The sequence below is a fragment of the Astatotilapia calliptera genome, chromosome 3 (genome assembly GCF_964374335.1).
Source record: "Astatotilapia calliptera chromosome 3, fAstCal68.1, whole genome shotgun sequence".
NCBI lineage: Eukaryota > Metazoa > Chordata > Actinopteri > Cichliformes > Cichlidae > Astatotilapia > Astatotilapia calliptera.
In genome coordinates, this window is record NC_137424.1 from 4,119,652 (window position 1) to 4,137,318 (window position 17,667).

General features: G+C 42.1%; 2 protein-coding genes and 1 long non-coding RNA gene across 4 annotated transcripts in view; 1 reads left to right on the forward strand and 2 right to left on the reverse strand.

Moving 5' to 3' along the window:
- The window catches only part of LOC145424230 (uncharacterized), a 236,558-nt gene that overhangs the window by 30,216 nt on the left and 188,675 nt on the right, over positions 1-17,667 (reverse strand). The window lies entirely within an intron of this gene.
- LOC145419370 (protein NLRC3-like) overlaps positions 1-17,667 on the reverse strand; it is a 30,745-nt gene that overhangs the window by 4,829 nt on the left and 8,249 nt on the right. For both annotated transcript variants that reach the window (XM_080297081.1, XM_080297086.1), the window contains exon 8: positions 4,408-4,581. In XM_080297081.1, the coding sequence (XP_080153207.1) occupies positions 4,485-4,581 (97 nt within the window). In that variant the 3' untranslated portion in view covers positions 4,408-4,484. The remainder of the gene's footprint in view (positions 1-4,407; positions 4,582-17,667) is intronic.
- Positions 8,947-17,541, forward strand: LOC145424833 (uncharacterized). The gene is made up of 2 exons (XR_013905726.1): positions 8,947-14,252; positions 15,950-17,541. It is a non-coding gene; the product is annotated as an uncharacterized LOC145424833 (long non-coding RNA).

The following is a 17,667-nucleotide window of genomic DNA, read 5'->3' on the forward strand; positions in this document are numbered from 1 at the left end:
TCGCCTTTTTTGCGCTCGCTATCCCTGCACTTTCTACCATCTGCAAACGCCACGGTGTTCGTGTCGTCATGAAAGACATGAACATCGAGCGTAAAAACAAAGGAGACTGCTACCGGCTTTTTATCTGCCGATCGCCGTGCTACGGTTGCAAGAAAAAGAAGCAGAAATGACGTTCTCTACGCGTTGAGACGTTCCCCGTCCGTCGGCTAAACGCTTGATTGAAACTTCAATGCGACAGTGACACCAAGTAGAATTATAAATGTCACATAGCCCCAAACATGTCTTTTTCAAAGCCTGCGGTGAAGAGAAAGGTTGGTGATGAGCACCGACAATTTCAGGAAAAGTGGGAAATGCAATATTTCTTTGTTGAGCACAGGGGCACCCCGACCTGTCTTATTTGCACAGAGAAAGTTGCGCTGCACAAGGAATACAATTTGAAACGTCATTACACAACTAGACATGCTGAGCTGGATGCAAAATACCAGGGAGACGAGAGAGCGAACCGGGTTGCCAGTCTTAAAACAGAGCTACTGAGGCAGCAAGATTTCTCCAAGAAAGCAACCAAAGAGAATAATGCAGCAGTCGGAGCCACGTGGTTAGTGAGATGATTGCTAAAGCAGGGAAGCCATTCACAGAAGGTGCATTTGTCTAAAGGTGCATATTGCAGGCTGCAAATATAGTCTGTCCGGGAAAGAAAGGTCAGTTTAGCAACATCAGCCTTTCTGCCAACACCGCAGCAGATCGCATTTCTGACCTGTCAAGTGACATTTATGACCAACTGTGTGAGAAAGCCAAATGTTTCAGTGTATACTCAGTCGCTCTTGATGAGACCACAGACATCACCGACACTGCCCAGCTCCCAATGTATGTCCGTGGTGTTGATGACAGTTTTGAAGTGATGGAGGAGCTGCTCACAGTAATTCCAATGCATGGCCAGACCACCGCTCAGCAGATATTTACAAGCTGTGTGATGCCATTGAGAATGTTGGTTTGCCATGGAAGAGGTTTGTTGGAATAACAACAGATGGAGCGCCATCAATGACAGGGAGGAAACATGGACTGGTGGCACAAAACAAACTGGAAGAGGAAGGCGTGGAGGAGGCCATTGCTCTGCACTGCATCATCCATCAGCAGGTCCTTTGCAGCAAATGCCTGAAGTTTGACAATGTGATGTCTATTGTTGTGAAATGCATCAACCAAATCAGATCCAGGGGCTTAAAGCACCGAAGGTTCTGTGCTTTTTTAGAGGAAATGGGGTCAGAATATGGGGATGTGCTCGACTTCACTGAGGTACGTTGGCTCAGCAGGGGAAATGTATTAAAGAGACTTTTTGAGTTGAGAGCAGAAGTGAAGCCTTCATGGAGAAGGATGGAGTTAGTGTTCCTGTGCTAACTGATCCCAAATGGCTCATGGACTCAGCTTTTCTTGTTGATATGACACATGAGCTTAATGTACTGAACAAGACGTTACAAGGCCCGGGGCAACTTGTCAGTGCTGCCTATGACAACGTGAGAGCATTCTCCACAAAACTGGCGCTCTGGACAGCTCAGCTCTCTCAGACAAACCTTTGCCATTTCCCAGCATGCAAGGCACTCCTGGATGCAGGCACACCATTCAGTGCTGACGAGTATGTTGATGTCATTTTGAGGCTACAGGAGGAATTTGATCACAGATTTGCTGACTTCAAGACACACAGAGCCACCTTTCACATTTTTGCGGACCCCTTCTCCTTTGATGTGCAAGATGCCCCTTCTGTGCTTCAAATGGAGCTCATTGAGCTGCAGTGCAACTCTGAACTCAAAGCAAAGTTCAGGGAGGTGAGTGGAAAAGCAGACAAGCTTGGACAATTTTTGAGAGACTTGAGCCCTAGTTTCCCTCGGCTTTCCCGAATGTTCAAGCGGACCATGTGCCTTTTTGGTAGCACATACTTGTGCCAAAAGCTCTTCTCCACTTTGAACTTCAATAAGTCCAAGTACAGGTCCAGACTTACGGATGATCATCTTCAAGACATACTGAGGGTCGCAACTGCTTCCTCCCTCAGGCCAAATCTGGCTCGGCTATGCGAGAGGAAACGCTGCCAGGTCTGTAGCAGCAAGGAGTAGGCAAGAGAAGCCATGTTCAGAAGAACAGTTCATTTTCTACAGTGTTCCATTCATGTTCAGAAGAAGGTTATAGAACTGTTAATACAGACATTTCAATCTAAATACAGCAGATATAGAAGACTGAAAGAAACACACAAGTTCACTGACTAAAAATATCTTATTATTATTTTATTTATGTATTACAGATTGATTTATTTTCTTATTAATTCTTAATTTGTTTATTTATTTTTCATATTTTGTGTTAAAAAATAAAAATAAAGAGATTTGAGAAGATTGGAATTTTTTAACCATGCCTTTCTTGTGGAAAACCTAATGCGGCCCAGCCTCACCCAGACTCTGCCTGCAGCGGCCCCCAGCTAAATTGAGTTTGAGACCCCTGTCCTACACCATAAATCAGTAAGAGAGGGTACGACCTCTCTCATGGCCCCAAGTGGTGTGTGCATGCCAGAGCACTCTGGAAGGCACACAGAGTCTTTACAGACTACTCAGGATCAAACCTCTATCATTATGCAATCGATTATACAACTCTAAGCATATATGAGTAAATATTTCTAAGCATCAATCAACAATATAAACCTTACAGCTGGTTTTAATAACAGAATTTATTTGTTTCTCAAATGAGAAAGAGCTATCGAGAAACACTCCTAAATCTTTAGTTCTGAACTTTTCCAGTGGGCCAAGGTCAACATTATTAGATAATGCTAATTCTTTTCCCTTACATTATAACAATGTGAGGAGTTAATGCTAAGTATACTGCCATTAGCGGCTAATTCTAATTAGGGGTGAATAATTATTAGTAGCTAATGCTAATATCGTTTTCTCTTCCCTTTTAACAATGTGAACAGCTAGTGCTAGGTAGGCTGATGCTAGCAGCTAATGCAAATTTGACGTGAATTAGCATTATATTAGTGAGGAGTTAATGCTAAGTAGGCTGCCATTAGCTGCTAATGCTAATTTTAGATGAAAAAGCATTAGCAGCTAATGCTCATATTGTTTTCCTTTGCTTTGTAAGAATGACAGCAGCTAGTGATACGAAGTCTACCATTATTAACTATTGTTAATTTGATGTAAATTAGCATTATCCGATAATGGTAACCCTTTTCCCCTGTATTATAACGATGTCAGGAGTTAATGCTAACTAGGCTGCCATTAGGGGCTAACTCTAATTAGGTGAATAATTATTAGCAGCTAATGCTATTATTGTTTTCCCTTTTAACAATGTGAGCAGCTAATGCTAATTTGATGTGAATTAGCATTATATTAGTGAGCAGTTAATGCTAAGTAGGCTGCCATTATTAACTAATGCTACTTTGACGTGAATTAGCATTATGCGCTACTGCTAATACTGTTTTCTCTTACTTATTAAAAATGATAGTAGCTAATACTAATACTCTTTCCCGTTGGGTAACAACGATGTGAGGAGTTAATGCTAAGTAGGCTGCTTTTAGAGGCTTATTCTAATTAGGGCTGAATAACTATTAGTAGCTAATGCTAATACCGTTTTCTTTTTCCTTATAACAATATGAGCAGCTAATGCTAATTTGATATGAATTAGCATTATATTAGTGAGGAGTTAATGCTAAGTAGGCTACCATTAGCAGCTAAAGCTAATTTGAGGTGAATAAGCATTAGTAGCTTATGCTAATACCCTTTTCTCTTGTTTTATAATGATGTGAGACGTTAATGCTAAATAGGCTTCCATGAGTGACTCCTTTCCCTTGCATTATAAAGATGTGAAGAGTTTATGCTAAGTAAGCTGCCATTAGCAGCTAATGCTAATACTGTTTTCCCTTTCTTTATACAACTTGAGCAGTTATTGCTAAGTAGGCCACTTTTCTCTGCTAAAGATTTCTGTGACCATGATAGAAACTCTGATAAGCTAATGCTGCTAAGCTAATGCTGTTTATGGGCCCTGTTAGAATCAATATTTCATTCTCATTCTGTTGTTTGAGAACAATAACAGAAAAATGTGCACTTCAGAACAAATTTATTGTGAATTCAGCTGTGAATGTACAGTTTGTCATTATTTAAGCTTCCATTTCCAAATGTTAGCTGACACTTTATTAGGTACACTGGCATCTATATCAGGTACACCTGTGACCTAAATGTTCCTGCAAACAGACTCCTTGGAGACCCCTACATAAATATCCATGAACTATCCAGCTAGACTAGTGTGTCTGTCCCTGAAAATATTCCTGCATGTGTGATTGTTCATGTGTCATCTGCAGGAAACAAACAGGAAGTGAGTGAAAGACACAGGAAATGTTTCCAGCTCTTCCTCCTCTATCAGACATTCTCTCCATACCTGAGAGTGTCCAGTCTCCAGCCTGGATCCTTCAGTCCAGCCAACAGCAGCCTAATTCCTGAATAACCTGGATGATTTTAGCTCAGGTCCAGCTCTCTCAGATGGGAGGGGTTGGAGCTCAGAGCGGAGGCCAGAGAAGTACAGCCTTCCTCTGTGATCAGACAGCCTGACAGACTGCAGACACACAAAACAACAATGTCAACAGTTGTTTTCTCTTTGTCACAATAACATCTATCCATCCATTGTAACTTTATTTATAAGTGACAATACCCAGCAGACAACAACAGTCATCTGAAGCTGTTTAACAGTGTAAGGTAACCGCCACCAGTGTGAGCAGCACTTGGTGATGGTGGGAAGAAGAACTCCCTTTGACACAAAGATCCTCCCAGTGAAAACAGGCTCCAGGAGGAGCATCTACCATGACTGGTTGCAGGGTGAGGGGAAAGAGAAGAGATGAGCTCAGAGAGACAAGAACAAAACAGAGAGACAAAAGTTAAGGACATGCAGTACTGACATATAAAAGCATCAGGAGTGAAAAGTGGGGAGAAGAAAGCAGAGCATCATGGGAAGTCCACCAACAGCCCGAGCCTATAGCAGCATAACTAAGGGATGGTTCAGGGTCACCTGATCCAGCTCGAACTATAAGCTTTATTAAAAAGGAAAGTTTGAAGCTGATCTTCAAAGTAGAGAGGGTGTCTGTCTCCTGAACTCAAACTGGGAGCTGCTGCCACACCCAGTCCAACATAGCCAGGCTTTCTTTGCTGCTTTGACAAAACCTCAAATCCCAGTCAGAGACGATGAGCATCATCACAGTGATGATCATTTCTCTGTAACCCAGGCTTTCTGCTTCAGGATCTGTGCACGCTCACAGAACAAGGAGACCTTTAAACATCATTTCACTAACTGGATGGACTGAGCTCAGCCTACAGATGAACTGGTGCCAGAGATCATAAAGAACATCAAACAGTCAAATTCAACACTTTTAATGGAAATATGAGATTAATGCTGCAGACAATCATGAAGCTGCTGAATTCATGAACATCAAGAATGCAGCGAGTGGTAAAATAAAGATTTGACCTCAGTGTGCTCAGTGTTCCTGTCTATTCCTTGTCATGGATCGCTGTGTGGCAGGCAGGAGGAGGACCCAAACGCAAAACTCACAGACACGGGGATGAACTCAAAATCACAGCTTTAATGCTGGAATGGCAGAACATAGGAAATACAAAACTAAACTGGGAAAAGTAAACTAACATACGCAGAGAGACACAGGGAGATCCACACAACATGAGGGAGAACACGACGCCGAACAGAGGGAGACTCAGACAGAAATACACAGAGGGAAAACGAGGAAAGTGGGCACACACGGGGAACACAGGTGACACTGATAATCATAACGAGACAGGGCGGGGTGAACTGAACATGACATGTAGAGGCACAGAGGTTCCGACAGGAGGAGAGAGAGCACGGGGAAAACACAGACATAACGGGCTGGGGAAACATGAAACAACCACAAAGGGAGACGAGGGCTCATCAATACATAGAGGGCACACAGGGGGGAGAGAGCCATGAAGGGAAAAACACTTAGGGAACAACACAACAGGGCAACTCAGAAGACATGGCCTAAATAAGGAACGAAATACGAGAATACAAAGAACTAAGAATACTGGGCCCACATGGCCCAGGACCATGACATTCCTAACATATTCCTAACATGATAGCTGCACTTTAGAGCTCTAAAACTGGAACTGACACATGTTTAAACTCTACATGTTACTCAGTACATTCAGTTCTGACACTCGCCCACAGTCCAACAAAGGAAACATGGAGATCACATCAGTTTGTCACCAAAGTCTAATTATTAGGGCAACTTAACCTGTTATTATCTCGTTAACTCATTAACTGATTAACGTCAGCAATTATTTTAATCACAGTTTTTAAAATCATGATTATTGTGAAAGTGCTCACTGGCTCTGAATATAAAAGCCATGGGTCACAGGAGGGATGTTGATCAGTGCTGGCTTGAAATGGGCGTCATTATGCGTCTCAGCCAATGGGAGCATTGAGGGTGGGCCTAATACTACTGCAGCGCTCACATGACCCAGGACAGAAAGAAAGGGGCAGGGACAGAAACATGGAGACAGGTACAGATCTTTGACATGTTCATTTTAAACTGTTCCAGGAGGCAGTGTTGATACAACTAAAGTTATCTGTTGTTGAAGAAGTCGGTCTGAGGAACGTTCTTAGGATCAACAAATGACGGCATGTATGAGCCTCAAGACGCAGCGTCACAAGAAGAACACATGAGCTGTAGAAAAAGGAGAGACTACGAAAGCCACGGCGTTACAACGTGAACATGCTTGATCAGAGTGTGAACAGGAGGAAGACTCAGCTGAGAACAGTGTGGTGGACACAGAGCAGAGCCCACCATCAGTACAGAGGCCTGTCCATTAGAGTGCTGCTCCAACATGCAGCACATGTACTTGGCCACAGCTGCAACATCTGTACCTGTGAAAGCTTCTTCTCTGTTGCTGCTCATATTGTGCAGAAGAAGAGAGTTTCTTTATCATCAGAAAATGTCAATGAGCTTGTGAGTCTTAGCAGCTGGCTCGGTGCAGAGGAGGAAGAACATGTCAAGTCAGAGGAAGATAAATGCAGTTCATGTTGTCAACTCAACCTGGACTGTTGAAAGAGTTTTTCTTTGTCTGGTTTCTGACTGAGATTCTCCAAAGGAAATCCAGCACAAACACACACTTCACACACTCAAAGTCCTGCACAGTAAATGAGCTGATGAGCGTTTGTGCTGCTGCCTGATAACAGAACAATAGTTCTGCTGCTTCCTGTTCTGCAAACACACATTTATAAATGTTCACTTGCTGTTGATCAAAGGTATGTTGGTGGCTCTGGACGCTGAGGGAACTTTGTAAAAAACTAGATCAAATGTTAACGTCCTGGCAGAGGCAAAGAACTTTGATTTGATATTTGATTAGATTCATGTTTCAGCTCAGACTGACAGAAATATTTGAACTGCTGCTGTGTTAAAGGGAACACTGCTGTTAGAAAGCACCTGATCTGTTTCTGCACACTGAATGTTGCACTTCTCATACTGCAGTACTATTAAAATAAGTACACAATGCACTACTTTTGAACTCATGATTGAATGTTGCTGTAACAAAGCCATTAATGTGATTCAAAGTGTTCATGGTTTCCCAGCACAACAAATGATTGCACAAGTGTGACTGATCCACTTTCTAATGTGTGTGTAGCCCACACTGTGTGTCACTGTGTCACAGGTGAGTCTGTGTGTCCAGGTTCTATGAGGACAACAGGATATAGTGACTGAGTCCAGCAGCTTAAAGTCTGACTCCATCCTCCATTTAAATAACTCACAGCAACAACTGAATAGCTTTGCCTTTGTGTAGCTGACACTTCATTTTAATGTCCTTCTATTCTGGTTCATCTGGTCTCAGTTTCTATAAGCACACAGGTTTCATCAGGACTCTATGACCTCAGTAATCTTTGCTGGGCCTTAATGCTCTGAACAAAGCTGCACATCACAAGACTAAATAGAAATGAATCAGTCTTTCATTCTCACTGCTGTTTGACTTCAGCTCTCAATGTCCCACCATAACCCATGGAAAGAATTACTGTCCATCCAGGCTGCTGAACATGAAGCTGAAGAAGGTGGAGTATTGTGAGGGCTGATGGAGATGATGATGAGGAATCCAGGAGCAGTGGGTGGATGGCAGCATCAGCATGAAGGATCAGTGTGAGAACACATCATCATCCACAAAGGAAACCAGTCTGAGTGTCTGACGCTCTTGTTAGAAAGACGCAGTCCCAGCAGTTAGCTTGTCTGCTAGTTAGCTGAGAGCTAGCTCACTTGTACATTGAATACCAAACTGTGTAAACCAGGGGTGTCAAACATATGGCCCGTGGGCCAAATCCAGCCCTTGAGATAATTTCATATGTCAAATATTGATGAATTTTCAGGCTTGCTGATAATCAATGTGAGCACGGCTGAGGTTTTATTCTGATGAGCAAACCATGTGGCCAATCACTTTAAGAGACAGACTGGGATCATACCATTATGTGAAAGAGGACATGTCCCATAGACAGCAAGGGTAGTGGTAGAGACCAGTACACAGAGAAATGGGAGCTGTATTGAAATGCAAGCGTGTCAGGAAAGAGTGAAAAGGCAAAATGAGCAGCATCTGGCTGCATTTCAGTGATATTGGAGACCACAAAGCTGAGTGCAACATTTATACAGGAGATATACAGGAGACGCTGAGAGTAGAACTGATAAAATTAGGAGCTGGCTAAAGTGAGACCCATTTTTATTTCCACCCATTTTCCACTGTGGAGGACAAAAGGTTTCAAACTGGTCCAGGTCTTAAACCTCACGTGTTCTTCCTAATAGCAGTAAATGGATAGAAATAAGGCTTTTATGAAAACACTGAATAAAACTTGCTGCCTTTAAAAAGACTAAATGTACAGTTCTGTATTGAATACTACATAAAATAAACTATTATTAAAGTATTCTGTTATTATATGTTACCTTATATATGTAATCAAAGTAGTTGAATTAGAATACTGCTGTAGATCACATTATACCCTTTAATATAGAGTGTGTGAGCTGTATGTAGTGTAGTTCTCATTATACTTTTGAGTTAACAGAACATATTCACATATTAGTTCATTAGATAAATGTGCATCACTCTGTATCCTTGATCTGCTGGGAATGTGTTACACTGTTTTCTTGACATGCTTAATTGTTGAATCATGAAGAGAAGGTTGTAAGCAGGAGACTCTGTGTCTAAAGACAGGGGAGATAGATAGACCACATTCCACACCCCCACCTTACAGAAAGCAGAGAAACAACTGCCGAGGTCATAACTTAGGCGCTGTAACAGAGAAAAAATGTGATGTTTTGGCTTTTACGACTAGATGGGGGCCACTAGAGACTATAAAAAGCTGAGCAACCCGTCACCATTTTGAGACATGTGCCTGACCCTCTGGTAGCATCTCTCCCGTCCGGACGTTGTAATGCTCTTATTGTTGAATTGTATGGAAATAAATGATTGTTGATTGAGCATTTATACACCGAGTATTGTCCTTCCTTCAGCCCAAAGATTCAAAGAACTGCGTGTTTTCAACAACTTGGTGCCGTGTGACCCGGATCTTTGGTGTGCTGAGGAGGTGCAGATTTGACCTTTGGTGAGATCGTGAGGCGAGGTGAACAGAGGACCGGTCCAAAAATAAAAAGGTAAGCACAGCCTGTTGTATTATAAATACCAAATGTGCATATTGGGCTTTCCAAATTAATCTGTTCACTGAGTCACATGTATTTTCACAGTAAATTTGTCGGTGTCTGGTTTTTGGCGCAAGATACTAACAACATAAGTTGAGGCTGAATTCCAGTGTGTTAAATAAACTGCTTCTACCGAGAAACTAATAAGACACTACGTTGAGCTAGTTGCAGTAAACTGCTTCTACCGAGAAACTAATAAGATACTACGTTGAGCTAGTTGCAGCCACTTTACCTTCCACATTTAATTTTGTCTAATACTGGCTTCTGTAGCAATAATACATTAGAATTTCTTCTGAAGACGCGGCCATTAGTCCAGTACATTGAAGTCGAGGTTTGTTTATTTTGTTTATGGTGTCAGTGACGTCCTGGCTTTTGCCGGCTATGAAATAGAAGTTGATTTAAGGACAAGCAGATGCTGGCTTCACGGTGCAGTTGGACGCTGGCAACGCGAGAGCGAAACACGTCCGTAGGTTTGGTTTATGATACGGCGTGTTCCGGTGGTGCGGCCGTGAAGTGCAGTAGTGGTTGGTGCTAGTTTTAGTACATTGGATAGAGGTTTTGACGGTGGTTTGTGGCGTCAGTCGAGTATAAAGGGCTGCGGCCATAATACAAAGTAAAAATTTAAGTACATAGCAACACCTGGTTTATGATGTCAGGTATAACTTCGGGGATGCAAGCATCACTTTTATGATGCGACTTTGCCCCGTGGTGGCGGTCATAATCGCAGAGAAAGGGGTATTTTGGTCTATGGTGCAGTGTGCTTTAAGAAGATCTAATAGTTGAGCTCAGAGGTTTCTGTGTAAAATTCCCGCTGAGGAAAAGTGTTGTGTGAGTGTGAAAGCGCGCTCTGGGTGAGAGAGTGTGTGTGAAGCTGCGAGGCGCGCTCTGGGTGCTGTCTTGTGGGTAAAGCGCGCACTGAGTGAGAGTGTGAGTGAGGCGCGCTCTGAGTGTGTTTTTTGTGTGGAGTGTGAAGCGTGAACACAGTGACAGTGACGGTTGATGTGTTTGATTAGGAGGACATTAGAGCAAATACACATTTTAGGATCAAAGGTTGATGCCTAGTGTACCTGTGGAACTTTGCCCTAGGAGTGGCGACCCTCCTGTCCGTGGACGCGTGGCCAGGACCGGCGTTGTCCGGGTGCCGAGGTGGTGACTTGGGGAGGTGAGGGCCCCCGCATAGCCACGGAAATAACACTGGAACGGCCGTGTAATCACGGGTTCACATTTATTTCCGGACTAGAACAAGACACATTTTGCGAACAAACGTTGAGTCTAGATTAGTAAAGAAATATAAAAAGGTTGAATTCCTCGTTTCAGTGGTTGAAATTGTTGTGTGCCTGTCCCCTGACGAGTGTGAAATTAAATAAAGAGGGAATTTGGAGCCACATGGAGATAGACGGGCATAATTGGGTGTATTACTCTGTGGTGTAATAAAAATAAAAAGGAGCGATAGTAAGAGGTGTGCAGTGGAGAATTATGGAGGAGTAGAGAGAGGAATGTGTTGGGAGACTGGCGTACAGTTTACGCTGTCAAGGTAGGCGGGTTGCCTGCTTATCGGTTTAAAAGTGATGAAAATGAAATTAAAATAAATCTCTTAGTGTGTTAATACAGGAAGCTGCGGACCTGGACCAACTGCCCCCACAAGCACAGCGGCCGAAGCAAAATTATAGGTAATGGGAACCACACCCAGCACGAATCAGCAGCTGTGAAAAAGACAGCAGCGAGGAGAGAATTAGAGGAGAAATTAAGAGAAGTTTTAACACATAAAATTGGGGCCAACGGACTTGTGGAGGTTGGGAAGGCGTCCGGAGCATCACAACAAAAAGGTGAAACAAAAACACACACAAGCAGAGAAATCTGAGAGAAAGGCTCCTTTTAAGGTAACGCCTAGTTTGAGAAAAGATAAAATTAACCTGCTTTTATACAAATGCACATACACGCAATGAAGAAACAGCTTACACTCATGAACACGTGAAGATTTTCCAGCAAGGTTAAAGAAAAATTAACATACTTAAATGATGAAGTCTATACATTACTGACAAAGAAACCCTCTGGGTTGCAGGACAACAATTTAACTAAAAAAAAAAAAAGGAACACTGGTCTAACCAACCAGGCAAGACACAACAAATTTAGTGGTAAAAAGAGTCAAATTGTGACATGTTTTCTGTTGATTGATTAATAAAAGTGATTACTGAATGAAAGAAAGTTCCTTTTTTGGGCTTTTAAACATGATCTTAAGAATTTTAACATATACCGGTGTTGTCCTGTCAACTTGGTGGGTTAGGAGTTGATTATATCAGGAGACAAAAAACAAAAAAAAGGGGGAGAGAAGGCTGACACAGGGCCTGGCCCCATTGTCTCCCCTCTGAATAACACAGCCAACACAACAACATTTTCCTGTTCGTTTGTTTTTGTTTTTTGTTTGTTTTTGTTTTGTTTTGTTTTTGTTTTTTCTATACATATTTAATTACAGGCTGCTTTGTCGGCCCTGAAAGCCGAGGCTGACTGGACTCCTGCTCTCCCCCATACGTGACACTGACCAAATGCTGCAACAGCTGGACCCACAACAACGACCTGAGAATGTCAACAGACCTGCAGGAATGTGATCTCATGCAGCCGAGACGGAGAGCACTAAACCTAAGGCCCGTTTCACTACACGGGGGAAAAATTCCCAGACTGCGTCAGCTGACAGAGCTGTGACGAGACGCCCGCCAAGCCCGAATGAAAAGTAAGGCCAAGCGAAAGAATGCTGACCTTGATAACTTTGCATTCACACTGTGCAGGACAGTGATGGACCAACACGGATGATCGGGTGGCGAAAAAGGGCGTGACCGAGACAAGAGGAGTAACTGAGGACAGAAGGCACCTCAGAATGGACAAAAACACAGAAGAAGATGCAGGTTTCACCTGCGGTGAACATCGACACTGGAGAAAGGACTGCCCCAATTGGGGTCAGAACCAGGACGGACTGAATTTTGAGCAGCAGCAGCAGCAATGGTCGCAAACAAACTGAAAAGGAGGGGGGGGCAGGACCCCAGGGCATGCTTCAGGCCGTGGTTTACCCAGAACACCAGAACAGGAAAGTGATGAACACACACACACACACACACACACACACACGTCTCCAAACACACAGATTCAGGATGAAGTGAAATACACACATGAACACGTGCACTCGTTGAGTGAGGGAGAAATCACACACACACACACACACGGGAATGTTGATTCACTGAGAAGTGATGCACACACATACACATGCACACGCTTGTGCAATGAAGAGTGATCCACACGCACACACACATACACGCTGATGCAATGAAGAATGCTTTGCTTATGCTGATATGCAAAATGCTGCACACAAACATCCCAATGCATAATCTTTATGAGGAGCCATTGATTTCCATTGATTACCATTGATTACTTAGAATGTGTTATATGTCACCTAGAAGGCATTTATGTAGATTTTAGGAATAAGGTCTAAAACGGTTTGGTTATGAAAACAATGTCTGTGCGTGATGTCTGTTTATGGCTCAAGGCCTTGACTGAATTCTTTGCTGTGCTTCACACAGCCCTGATGAGGAACAGTGGCACAGAGTGAAAATGATGAATTAATAGTGTAAGGTTAGGTTGGAGTACGGCATTTTCTGTGATTGAGTTTTAATTCAAGGAGGAACAAAAGGTGTTACGGCACCTGAGGTTCTCATTCCCACACAATATTGTCCCGGCAGGAAGCAAAATGTTCCTGTGAATTTCTGGTTGATTGTTTGGTTTTGTTTAGCGCTAGCTTGATTTTATCAGTGAGCTTTGGCTTGTGTTCTTTCTCGTAAGCGAGAGAGGGATAGTTTTATGCTTGGACATGTCTGCAACGGGCCCTAGTTTGTGTTATTTTAGTAGTATTTTGTTGGTTATGTCTGTTTTCGTTTTTGTTACAGTGCACTGGAGAAAAAACATCTGAGAGGTGTGATCCACCGGTGGTGATATGTTGATATTTTGTGAGTTCATGATTTAACAATCAGCTCTTTAAACCAGGCCTGAAAGATTGAAATTTAAAGCGCTATAAAATATTATTACTGTAAACAGTTGCAAAGTGTGCTTCTCCATGATTGTAATTGGCTTGGGAGAAATTCACCTATAGGGAACACTGAGAAGTTCTGAGTCTAAAAGGATTGCACTGAGTCAATCCGGCCCAAAAAACAACAAGGAATTGTTTTCCTTTAAAATGATGACGTCATCTTGCTGGTGATGGAGGCTCGAATAGGTTGCGCGGGAGACTCCATTATCAGCAACATCTGGTATGAATGTGTATGGAGGTATGCATGCGAATGGACTGTGATGGACTGACGACTAAAAGTTTTGACTGACTTGATACTGAGACAATGACTGCACCCACTTTAGGATTAGTAAATGCCAATAAACAATTCATAAACAATTCACCCAGCCGACAAGAGAAGGGTGGATGCTTCGCTTTGTTTTGTTTTGTTTTTTCAGGAGCAGGAGGATAAGAGAGACTGGAGGAGGAGACTCTAGCTTCACATAAGTATGAACTGCAGACTTAACACTGTGGTTGCTGATTTTGAGTTACTGATGTTTGCATCAAGAAAACTGTGCTATATTAACTGTGTTTTGATTAAGGTATCATGTTATATTATTGGGAATGCCAAATGCTACAGTGGAGAAGACTTTTGATACCACTCATGACTGGAATATGTTACTATTAACCATAGCAGGCCACTGTAAAAAGTCAATTACATTTTATAGAGGAAAATCGCCAAAATTGAACAATACCTATGAATGACTGGCCACATTCAGAATAGAGATATGCAATAATAAACATTGGTCCACATGATTTAGGTTCTCACTTGAAATAGTAAGTTATTAAATGTAGAATATAATCGACAGGGACATTTGATAGGATGTGGTACTGCAAAAGAACAAGAGCAAAGTAAATAAAGAAAATATTGTGTTTAGTTTGGATAAATTCAAATTAAAATGTACCATTACACTCAGAGGATCAATATGGAATAAAACATATGCAAAATTTGTAGGAAATACATGACTGATAACTGTTCTGTCCCGAGCGTTTGTTTCTAGAGCACCCACTTGACCACACCAACAGTTTCTCGCCACCGAGGAGGGGTACTTGCAAAAAGAATAAAATAAAAATCTGAGTTTAACAAAACATTTTAAATGTAAATATCAAGCTTACCTTTCTTTTTCCATGAAATGTGCTTGTGGGCACGCCAGCCATTTTGAAAAGGTGGGCAAAACAATTGGCAAGGCCACACCCCCACACATGTGATATAATTTTAAAGGTACTGTTGCCCTCTCTAAGAAACATCAGGAATTAGAGGAGTGGCAAGTAGAGTATGCGAGCTACAAGCAAAAACTAAAATGTGTACTACAGTGTGCAAAAATGAAATACTGGGTCATCAGGGGGTCATGAGGGACATTTATAAAACTAAAAGTCCCACTAACCTTAAAGTGCACTTGAAAAGCCCACACAAGAAGGTTAACCTAGCTTACCTAGAAGACCTCATCAGGGGGAGCACACTCCCCCTCCTTGAAGAGCTCACCCACTCAACCCGCATCCCCAGAAAACAGCTAACCCCAGATAAGGCAGCGTGATGTATCCCGAGATAACAGGACTGGGACATCTAAATAAAGGTGTGAAACAATCGCCTTCAAAAGGTTATCAATTCACTCCAACCAAAATTAGGACCACTCGGTGCGGCAAGAGTTAATAGTTATTAGTCTCAACACCCAAGGATAACCAGAAGAGCATGACTGATATGATGGAACTGAGATTTTGTTACACTTAATTTTTGCAAAACACAAATAAAACTAAATTGAAACTAAGGATTTTCAGAAAATAAAAACTACACTAAACTAGCAAAGAATTGGTAAAAACTAATTACAACTGGTAAAAATTTAAAATCTGGAGTCGAAACTAAATAAAAATAACAACTAATGGAAATGGCGAAAAGTTTAAAACCCTGGTGCAGAGATTGGCAAATCTGACCAGGAAACGTTATAAAATGGATTGTCAGGATAGTCAGCGTTAAAGCCACTTTTGACAGTCCATACTAGGATGGCATTGGACATCTTCGGGGCAGAAAAGGGTTGGTGTGACCAAGGTGTGGTTTGGCTTGTTGTATGTACATTTCAAAATGTTACAGCTCTGGATGGACCAGTTACCAGATATGATGTCACCAACCTTCTCTTTTAAGTGTCTAGCTCCAATGAATTGACACATGGGAGTGTGTCAAAAAGGGGGAGTTGAGTCCGAACATCAAACAATGGTGTTATGAACATTTTATGACTTTATTTGTGTGTTTAATAAATTAGCGATGGTAAAACTTAAGCTTATAATGTGTTAGACTTAGAAAGGGTTCACTAATTTTTTATTTCTTTTACACACACATAGATTATGATTAGAATAAGTCCTGAACATAATATTTTAAACCAAATTTGAATCATTAGAAGAACAATGGATAACAATATTAGATTATCAAGGCTAGGGAGAGAGGTGTTTTGGTTTTCTGTCTCTTGCAGAGAAAGGAAGAGACACCAGACGGGGACCCGGAGATGTGAGGACCCTTCACAGCAGGGACAGATGTAGGGACTGCCGAGACAGCAACTGGGGTCAAGTGTCATGACGTTTGGGCTCCTGGAGAAGATGGATCCCACAAACACAGCAATAACCATGAAGGGGTTGGCGAAAACCAGGAACACCAGACCAACGAGGTTCGAGAGGCTCTTGGCAGAAAGGGGGACACGCCGGTGAACCCAAAACACACAGATCCTTGTTTGAAATCAGGGCAGAATAATCCCCAGAACTGTGCAATGACTAAAGGGTGGTCTAACCCCGGAGGTCGAAGAAAGAAGCTGAGAATCACCCAACTGGAAGACACTGGTAGCTGCAGCAATAAAAATAAAGGTTAAAAGCTCCTTAGACAGAGGTTCTAGTCTAAGTACATTTGAAAGGTATAAGGGGGCATTAAAATGGGAGTGGAAAACTGGAGCACCAAAATAAAGCTGTGGGAGAATTGGGGAGTGATGGGAGAGTCATCTGTAACTGCTGTTATGGTTGTAAATCTAACTTTGCTTGCATCTGAACTGCGTGAACACAGAGGTCATCCCACATATGGTCCACCCGTTAAAGGGGGACAGAGGGCCTCAGGATCAAGAAAACTTGGACCTTGCGACCCTGGAGTGCATGTTGTAAGTGATCTCTTTCAGAGATCAAAAGGGGGAATTATTAAAGTATTCTGTTATTATATGTTACCTTATATATGTAATCAAAGTAGTTGAATTAGAATACTGCTGTAGATCACATTATACCCTTTAATATAGAGTGTGTGAGCTGTATGTAGTGTAGTTCTCATTATACTTTTGAGTTAACAGAACATATTCACATATTAGTTCATTAGATAAATGTGCATCACTCTGTATCCTTGATCTGCTGGGAATGTGTTACACTGTTTTCTTGACATGCTTAATTGTTGAATCATGAAGAGAAGGTTGTAAGCAGGAGACTCTGTGTCTAAAGACAGGGGAGATAGATAGACCACATTCCACACCCCCACCTTACAGAAAGCAGAGAAACAACTGCCGAGGTCATAACTTAGGCGCTGTAACAGAGAAAAAATGTGATGTTTTGGCTTTTACGACTAGATGGGGGCCACTAGAGACTATAAAAAGCTGAGCAACCCGTCACCATTTTGAGACATGTGCCTGACCCTCTGGTAGCATCTCTCCCGTCCGGACGTTGTAATGCTCTTATTGTTGAATTGTATGGAAATAAATGATTGTTGATTGAGCATTTATACACCGAGTATTGTCCTTCCTTCAGCCCAAAGATTCAAAGAACTGCGTGTTTTCAACACTATATATAAAGTGTGTCTGAATGGCAGAGATGCAGAAATATGTGCATGTAGCACAGAGCCACGGCT